Source organism: Zootoca vivipara, chromosome 12 (genome assembly GCF_963506605.1).
Source record: "Zootoca vivipara chromosome 12, rZooViv1.1, whole genome shotgun sequence".
NCBI lineage: Eukaryota > Metazoa > Chordata > Lepidosauria > Squamata > Lacertidae > Zootoca > Zootoca vivipara.
Window position 1 is genome coordinate 56,523,488 of NC_083287.1, and position 9,621 is coordinate 56,533,108.

Here is a 9,621-nt window from a genome sequence, read left to right on the forward strand (position 1 = left end):
GCTTCATGGTTTTCCCCACATGGTTTTTGCAGGAAACACACACACACACACACACCATGATTCGTGATATATTGCCAGGTCAAAAATTAGGAAACCGATATCGCGATTTGGACTTCAAACCAGTTTTGGATGATATATTGATATATCACCCAGCCCTTCTGGTCTTCATAGGCTTGATAGGCTTCTCCATGAATTCCTCTAATCCAGGGCGGTCCAACCTCTTCAGACCAAAGGGGCCGCAAGAGCACTTCGGCACAGAACCCGCCAGCCGCACACTGATTTAAAGTTCCGCAAGCCGTGTGTTGGGCCCCCTGCCCCAATCCTTGTGAGTTTTCTCCACCCACCCTTAGAAAGGGCATGTTGCAGACGTTGACTAAAGCCTGCCTAAGGGGCATTTATGGGCAATGGCCTCCCTGGCAGCCAGGCAGGTGCTCCCCAAGAGGCAGAAGATCTTCTTGGGAGTGCATGATGGTGCTGAGTGCCGTTTTCTCTTTTCCCCGTCCCACCCCAAACTCTCTTGGCAGGCTCGCCTTCCTCGGATGGGAGTTCCCAAACTTCAGCAACCGGAGCAAAGACCTGCTGGGGCGCTTCGCCATGGCCCGACGCCACGTCCAAGCCTCCGGTTTCCTGGTTGTGGATGTGAGTTGCTGGGCCGAGGGCTGTGGGTGGGGGCATTCTGCGATTGCTCCATGTTCATAGAATCATTGTAGGGTTGGAAGGTGTTGGATTTCCTGAATAGTCAAGTTACTTTAGAGCCGGTCTAATGTAAATACAGTCTGTTTAAGAGAAACAGGTGCAGGTGATTTCTGTTAATTGCCCACAGGCGTGGGCTCTGCTTCTTGTATATAAGGCTCTGCCAGAAAGCCTTCTGCATCTCTTAGTTAGATCTTTCAGTTTGATTCATCTCGTAGTAGATCACTCTCTCAGTTGTTCTCAGTTTAAGAGATTCCTTAGTTGAATCTTAGTATGATTGCTTAGTTATAATGCTAGTTTGCTGTTAATTCTCGGGTAGTTTAATGGGAGTTGTGTGGGAGTTTGTGGGAGGTTTGGAATGTGGGAGAAAGCATTTATCTTTAGTTTAAAGTCTCTTTAGAGTCAGTTTGTTTTTCAGTTAAAGAAACCCAACCGTTTGTATTTTCATCTTGCATACTTTTACAAGTGTGCAGCTAAGCTAGTAAGGGGTTTCATATAAGGGAGCTAATTCCCTACGTTCAATAGAAGGGCCATCTGATCCAACCTCCTGCATCTGAATCGCAGCTAAAAGAAATTATAATACCGTAGATGACCACCCAACCTCTGTTTAAAAACCTCCAACGAAGGAGAGTCCATCACCTTCTGAGGTCGTCCGTTCTACTGTCAATGTTTGAATCCATTGTTTGGGTCCTCCCCTCTGGAGCAGCAGGAAACAAGTTTGTTCCCTCTTCCACGGGACAGCCCTTGAGATATTTGAAAATGGCTCTCGTATCACCTCTCATTCCTCTCTTCTCCAAGCTAAACATGCCCAGCTCCTTCAACTGTTCCTCATAAGGCTTGGTTTCCAGAGCCCATCGTTTTGATCGTTCTCCTCTGCCCACCTTCCAGCTTGACAATATCCTTCTTAAATTGTGGTGCCCAGAACTGGACGCAGTATTCTAGATGTGGTCTGACCAAAGGAGACTAGAGTGGCGCTGTGACTTCTCTTGACCTGGACACTAGACTTCTGTTGATGCAGCCTAGAATAGCATTAGCTTTTTATGCTGCTGCATCACACCACTGACTAATGTACAGCTTGTGGTTCAACAACAACGACAACAACAATTTTGTACCCCACCCATCTATCTGGGTAGCTTCCAGCATATATAAAACCATAACAAAACTTTAAACCCTAAAAAGCTTCCCAATACAGGGTTGCCTTCAGGTGTCTTCTAAAAGTCAGATAGTTGTTTATTTCCTTGACATCTGATGGGAGGGCATTCCACAGGGCGGTCACCATCACTGAGAAGGCCCTCTGCCTGGTTCCCTGTAACCTCGTTTCTCGCAGGGAGGGAATTGCCAGAAGGCCCTCGGAGCTGGACCTCAGTGTCTGGGCTGAATGATGGGGGTGGAGACGCTCCTTCAGGTATACTGGACTGAGGCCGTTTAGGGCTTTAAAGGTCAGCACCAACACTTTGAATTGTGCTCGGAAATGTACTGGGAGCCAATGTAGGTCTTTCAGGACCGGTGTTATATGGTCTCGTCAGGTGCTCCCAGTCGCCAGTCTCACTGCCACAAAGACCCCTAGATCCTTTTCACATGTACTTCTGTCAGACCTAGGTTAGGACACAGAACCCCCGAGATTCTTGGCATTTAATGATTACCGTATTTTTCCGAGTATAAGACTAGGTTTTCCCCCTTAAAATTAATGTTCAAAATTTGGGGGTGTCTTATACATGGATAGATCTTCCCATTTTCTTAAATTGGAGTCCCCAAAAATATGGGGCGTTCTTATACATGGGGGCATCTTATAGACGGGAAAATATGGTAATTTTAAAAAGCTGATTTCTAGGTTTGTGAACGCCTTGGCTGTGCCTGGAAGCCCAAGAGCGGCTTAGCAGGGTTTCCAGGGAGCAACTGGTTGAGGTTCATTGCCTTGCCCTGTGTAGCACATTGTCCTTAACAGAGAGGTCAGGAACCTGCGGCCCAGGCGCAAAATGCTGCTTGCCAGGTGCCCACCCCAGACCCTGCCCCTCACTGACCCTGCTCTCCTCCCTCCTCATGCTTTTGTCTGGGGAGATATGTGGCTGGATGGCTTCCCCGGATTGTACCCTACTGTTAAGCTACATTATTTTTGTTACTATTTATTAAATTTGCATACCACCCGATACCCATAGACCACAGCACAAAATTACAGTATAAAAACACACACACAATACATAATAAAAGCAAAGGCATTTATCGATGTGCCGCCTTTCGGCCAAAAAATATCCCCCGTAGCAGCTCACAAGCAATACAAATGCAGTAAAAAGCAGACTCGGTCTTAACATTTCAGAAGCGTTAGGATGCGTTTTTCTGCCCCAAAGCTGCAGCAGATTATTCCCCACAAAAACATTAACAGGGAGCAAGAATAAGCACTGAAACAACTCATTTTGAGGTCTTTAAGCAGAGGCTTGACAGGCATATGTCAAGAATGCTTTGATGGTGTTTCCTGCTTGGCAGGGGGTTGGACTGGATGGCCCTTGGGGTCTCTTCCAACTCTATGATACTATGAGGAGGCAGTGGGGGAAGGCAGACGGAATAGCTGGTGCCCCTGATGGTTTGCAGCCATTTCTCTCCTCTATCCAACGACGCTTAAGTTCCACCTCCGATGCTCCAGCCGCTTGTCCCCTCTGGCCCCTGGACAGCTGCCTACTCTGGAATGTGGCCCTTAGGCTGCTAATTCTGCAGCCGACGCAGAATCACCTGTGCAAAAAAAAAGAAAAAAGGGCATATGCGGAAGCCCTTGATTTGCGTCATGGTGGGCAGGATTATTGTAGGGGGGGTTAGGATGGAGCTGCAACTGGAGTACCCCCCCCACTCTGCGCCCTTCCCCTGTTCTCTCCCCACCAGGGAATGGCGGAAAAGCTCTGCATCTGCTCGCCTCAGTTCCCCAGGAGTGGCTTGGAGCAGGGGGAGCGCCGCCATTCCTCCTGGCTCTTGACCGCTCTCTCTCTCTTTCTCTCTGGCGTCAGGCTGCCCGCTGGAGGGCTCCAGGGGTGGGGTCATACATTATTTAGCTCCTTGCAAGCAATTATAGCTCTGCAGTCCTCAGCACCCCCTGCTCTGCTCTCCGGCAGCTTGGAGGAAAGGGCAAAGGGGGGGTGGGGCGGTGGAGAGATGTCAGATGCAGACGTAGTTGACGCCTCCCCCCCCCATTGGGGGCCAGGAGGGGAGGAAAGGGGGAGCCCAGGCGAGGCACCCTCCAACAGGCCCCGCTTGCTCTGTAGCCTTGACTGAGCTCATGCTGAACTGCCTTCCCCGTGACTCTGTGTGTAAGAGCGTCTGCTTTTTGAAGATCACTCTCTGCCAACCTGGTGCCCCCCCCCGGCAGCGCACAGCCGTGCTGGGTGGTCCTGTTGGGAGTTGTAGTCTAGAACAACTCAAGGGCACCGAGTTGGCAAAGACGGTTGTGGATAAACTGGCTCCAGTCTTACAAAGAAGACTGCTTTACTGCTTGTCCTACTTTGTTTTTTTTAAAATATATTTTTATTGATTTTAACACATACAAAAATTATTGAAAAATGTAAAGAAAAAAGAAAACAAAAAAGAACAAAAAGAAAAAGAAAAAACCTTTCTTTAACAATATAATCAATACAATTTCTTCTTCTGTCGACTTCCTCCTTCCCCCCTTCCACACTTCTATTTATAACTGATATAGCACTCTCTACTTCTTTAATCAATTCTTCTTCTAAAATACTCATTATACATATTATTCTTGATCCATTATAACCACAAATTTCTAATATTTAAAAATATTGTTTGAATCTAGAAATCATAATAAATATTTCACATTTAATCTTACTTCCTCGTTTCTATATCTAATTGCCTCATCAGCCTCTTTATACTTCCACTTCCCTTATTGTCTATTTTTAATCTTATATTTCTTCTCCAAATAAATCTTAAATTTCTTCCAATCTTCTTCCACCGTCTCCTCTCCCCAATCTCGGATTCTCCCAGTCAGTTCAGACAGTTCCATAAATTCTATCAGCTTCATCTGCCAATCGTCCACAGTAGGTAGATCTTCGGATTTCCAATTTCTTGCTAATACAATCCTAGCTGCTGCTGTGGCATACAGATAAAAAGTAACATCTTTCTCTGGCAATTCTTTCCTTGTAATCCCGAGTAAAAATGCTTCTGGTTTCTTAACAAACGTGTTTTTAAACACTTTCTTCAACTCATTATAAATCTTGTCCCAGAAGCTCTTTACTCGGGGACAAGTCCACCACATATGGTAAAAGGTTCCTTCCGATTCTTTGCATTTCCAACATTTGTTATCCTTTTTATGATATATCTTCGCCAGTTTATGATGTATCTTCGATGGTATCTTACCGCTTGTCCTACTTTCAAGGATGGCAGGAGCTCTGCGTGAGAGCAGATCAGAACATTTTAGAGTCTTGTTCTTATGGTATGGGGTTCAAACTGTAGAATCATAGAGTTGGAAGGGACCCTGAGGGTCATCTAGCCCAACCCCCTGCAATGCAGGAATCTTTTGCCCAATGTGGGGCTCGAACCCACAACCCTGAGATTGAAAGTCTCGTGCCCTAGCAGCTGAGCTATCCCAGCAGTCCATACAGGGTTACTATCTCTCCCTAACCTACCTCACGGGGTTGTTGTGAGGATAGAGGCAAGGTGGGTGAATGTCCACATACGCAACCCTGAGCTATGTACTCATTGCTATCCATTTTCTCCAAGCAGCTGGTCTTTCCCCTTCCTCATTTAATCCCCACAACAACCCTGGGCAGCGGGGAGACTCACGTACACGGCCTTGAGCTCCTTGGAGGAAAACGATGGGATATAAATGCAGTAAATAAAAATGTATCCTGTGAGGCTGCGGATCATACGGCCCTAGACTGGTAGAGCACGAGACTTTTCATGGCAGGGGGCTGGACTGGATGACCCTTGGGGTCCCTTCCAACTCTATGATTCTACAATTAGAGCCATGTCACACACAGGTCTAGGGCTTGCATGCTCTTTCAGCTCAGTCCCCAAATTTGTTCTTTGAATGTGTAAGTTCAGGGGTCACCCCAGGCTTATCTAAAAAAGGAAAAAGCACATGCGCTTTGCTCTGATTCCCAAAACTGCTGAAGACAGCAGCCGCTTCCTGTCTCTGGAGCCCTGCCAATAAACACTGTTTTTGCGTGAGGCCGCTTAACCCTCTGGCCATCGTTGTTTCAGCCCATCCCTGCCCTTAATCTGTTTGCTCCGATTCTACTGCGTTTTCCCACGGCCCACCGATCCTCCGGCTTTCATTCCTCCAGGTGCCGGCCAGCCGCTTGTTTGTACAAAGTTGGATGGAAAGTTGAGGCATTGAGAGTCACCAGGGTGGAAGGGGACAGAGATTATCCCCGGCTGTCTGTCTGGGTAGACCGTGGCTCCCTTCCCTGCCCACCCACCCCCCAGCTCAGAGCCACTCTGGATGATCCCTACTTGTTTAGAAGCCAAGGTGGCTGCGAGATGCTCACAGCAAAGCGCTTCTGATCAGGAAAACACTTGTGTCACACACAGTCTGGAAGCCAAGCCTTGTGCGGAACAGTCGAGGGAGTTGCGTATATTAACCCTTCCCCAAAGGCTGAGGTTTAATGACTCTCATCTATCGATGTCTAAAGAAACCTCTTTAATTATTCTGTTGCAATTACATGATACTAACTGGGTAAAGTCGCTTGCTATTGAAATGCCTAAATACTGAACAGATTCTGAACGAATACAGAACTGATATGGCATCAGTTCCAATTTAGCCCGGTTAACAGAATCACCTGAAATTTGACCCAAGATATCTATTGTACTTGCATTAACCTTGGGATACCTGTATGAGGTTTCATAATAAATAAATGCATATAATCCGCAAATAAAACCCAATTGATTTTCAACTGAGCTGTGAGCTGCTCTGCAAATCTCACTACGTTGTCTTAACAGTAATTATAATAATGCAGGCCAAGGGCTCTAAAAAGGTAAAGGTACCCCTGACCGTTAGGTCCAGTCGCGGACGACTCTGGGGTTGCGCACTCATCTCGCTCTATAGGCCGAGGGAGCCAGCGTGTGGCCAGCATGACTGAGCCGCTTCTGCCGAACCAGAGCAGTGCACGGAAACGCTGTTTACCTTCCCACTAGAGCGGTACCTATTTATCTACTTACACTTTGGCGTGCTTTTGAACTGCTAGGTGGGCAGAAGCTGGGACCGAGCAATGGGAGCTCACCCCGTTGCAGGGATTAGAACCGCCGACCTTCTGATTGGCAAGCCCTAGGCTCTGTGATTTAGACCACAGCACCACCCACGTCCCATGGGTTCTAAGTACATATTAAACATTAAGGGTGATCATGGGCATCCTTGTCTATGGAGAGGGAAGGTTTCAGGCATGGTACCATTTGTTTTTGGGACCCAGGTGGCGCTGTGGGCTAAACCACTGAGCCTAGGGCTTGCTGATAAGAAGGTCGGCGGTTCGAATCCCTGTGATGGGGTGAGCTCCCGTTGCTTGGTCCCAGCTCCTGCCAACCTAGCAGTTTGAAAGCACATCAAAATGCAAGTAGATAAATAGGAACCGTTATAGCGGGAAGGTAAACGGCGTTTCCATGTGCTGCTCTGGTTTGCCACAAGCGGCTTTGTCATGCTGGCCACATGACCTGAAAGCTATATGCCGGCTCCCTCGGCCAATAATGCGAGATGAGCGCTGCAACCCCAGAGTCGGTCACGACTGGACCTAATGGTCAGGGGTCCCTTTACCTTTACCATTTGTTTTAACTCTCAACGTGCAGGAATAGATGCAGCCTGGCAGGGCTTTGCTAGCTGAGGCCTGGCCTAGTTTTTCCTCTCTCTTTCTCTCTCTCTTCCCCTCCACCTGCTGCAGGTTCCCTATCATGAATGGCTTGACTTGAAGTCGGAGTGGCAGAAGACAGCCTACCTCAAAGACAAGATGGGCAAGGCGGTGGCTGAGGAGATGGCAAAATAGGGAGAAGGAGAGATACACACACGCTCAAGGGCAGTTGCCGGAATAACTGCTGGGAGAGGAAGGGATTCTGCCTGTCCTTGTCAACAGTCATCTTGGCGATGCTCTGAAGGGAAGCGGCTGGGAGCATCTCTGGACGCATGGAGGGGGCCTCTTCATCCATGTATATAGATGTGCATTTGAATAAATGGTCTATTGTACAGTTCAGGTCACACTTCCAGCTGTCTGTTCCGCTCCTGGCCTGGCTGATGAAAGAAAGAGAGTTGCTTCGGAATCCACGTGTTGAAAGAAGCCTTTTTGTGTCTCCCAGGCAGCAGGCAGTGTTAGAAGCTCATACGCATCGTGCTAGGCGCCAAATGGCTCCCTTAAACTACAGTCACCAAAACGGAAGGCCTAGTTGCCATTTATGGGCCAGACTGCTCAAAAGTCTAATCTGTTTCAATACGACCTTTTGGTTCCTGAAATTCATTCCGATTGTGCAGATGAAATATAAAGGATGGGGTTCTATAGGGTGTGTTGCTAGCGCGTGAAAACAGCCCAGGTCCAAGGATCCCCAGGCACACACCTCCAGATGGTGGAGACATCAGGTGTCATCTTGGCGCCCGGGCATCTTGACTTATTCGCAAGTGGCTGATAGCCAGGGTTATTGCCTTTGAAGCCCTCTAGATCTGAGGGATTCATTGGCAACTGTGGCAAGAGGGCTGCTGGACTTTTATGGCCCTCGGGCTTTACCAGTCCCCTTCATAACCAATCACCAGGGGCATAGCCAGGATCAAAACTAGGGGGGGGGGGCAAGCCATGGTCGTTCAGGGGTGGGGGCCAAGGCACGGGAGGGGAGGGGCCATGAAGTGGGAATGTGGGCAGGGCTACAGGGCCAGCGGGCCCGATGACATCGTAGTGGTGGTGGCGGCAGCGGCGGCCACCTTGTGCTTCTGGGGCTGGCAGCATTGGCGGCTACCCTGCTTGGCTGGAGAGGACGGGAGGGTTGGGCAGGCGAGAGGGGGTGGCAGGGCGGGCGAGGGCGAGGCAAGGCATGGCCGCAGCCACGACGGCTCCGAGGCGTTGCTGCATATCAGCATAATATTTCAACCATGTCGTGGGTTCAAGCCCCACCTTAGGAAAAAATTCCTGCATTGCAGGGGGTTGGACTAGATGACCCTTGTGGTACCTTCCGACTACAATTATATGATTCTATTTATATATTACTATAGCATATGCATCATTCTGCTTTCTTGAATTGTCCTACTCCTAGGCATAGCAGCCAACTCCTAGAGGCCTAGGTGCCTCTCCCCCCCCCCAATTAAAAAAGTGCTGGTTATGGTCTGTTAAATACATTAATTTTTTTGCTTCTAGGGGGGGCAGCTGCCCCCTCCTGCCCCCCGCCTACGCCCATGCCAATCACAACAGTTCTGGGTAGCTCAGACTCAACAAAGCATCATATATGCAGAACGTCCCTGCTTCAATCCCTAGCTTTTGAAGGTGGTGCCGAGATTGTCCTCCTGCTACCAGTCAGTGCAGACAACACAGAGGTAGATGGCCCCAGTGGTCTGTTCCGAACCTCTGGACCAAAGTAGCGCTCCCAGGAGTGGTTGGGTGCCAAAGGAGGATGTCAAATACATCAGAATGGCCCATTCGAGTGCTTTATTAAAGAAAGGTGTAGACTTAGCCTGCCAGATCTGCCAGCCTTTGCAGACCTGGGACGGACACCACAGCAAGGAGATGGCTTGTCTGCACCCAAGCAAACGTGTGTATATTATACACAAAACAGCACATGTCATTTCACCTGCTCATTGAATACTCAGACCTTACAGATAGCTCCTCTTTCTGGGCTCAGAGCCCATTCCCCTTAGCCCACAGATAAGGAGAGCATCAAAGCCGGCCAATTAGCTTATATCAGAGCAAGTGAATCTAAACATAGTTGATCTCATTGCTACAACAACTACCAATTAATGGTGGGGTTATCTTG

General features: G+C 48.6%; 1 protein-coding gene across 3 annotated transcripts in view; it reads left to right on the plus strand.

Annotated features, from left to right (window-relative positions):
• The window catches only part of TBRG4 (transforming growth factor beta regulator 4), a 30,081-nt gene extending 22,224 nt beyond the window's left edge, over positions 1-7,857 (plus strand). For all 3 annotated transcript variants that reach the window (XM_060281033.1, XM_060281032.1, XM_060281034.1), the window contains exons 10-11: positions 525-639; positions 7,557-7,857. In XM_060281033.1, coding sequence (XP_060137016.1) covers positions 525-639; positions 7,557-7,658 — 217 coding nt within the window. In that variant the 3' untranslated portion in view covers positions 7,659-7,857. The remainder of the gene's footprint in view (positions 1-524; positions 640-7,556) is intronic.
• Positions 7,858-9,621: the final 1,764 nt, after the last annotated feature.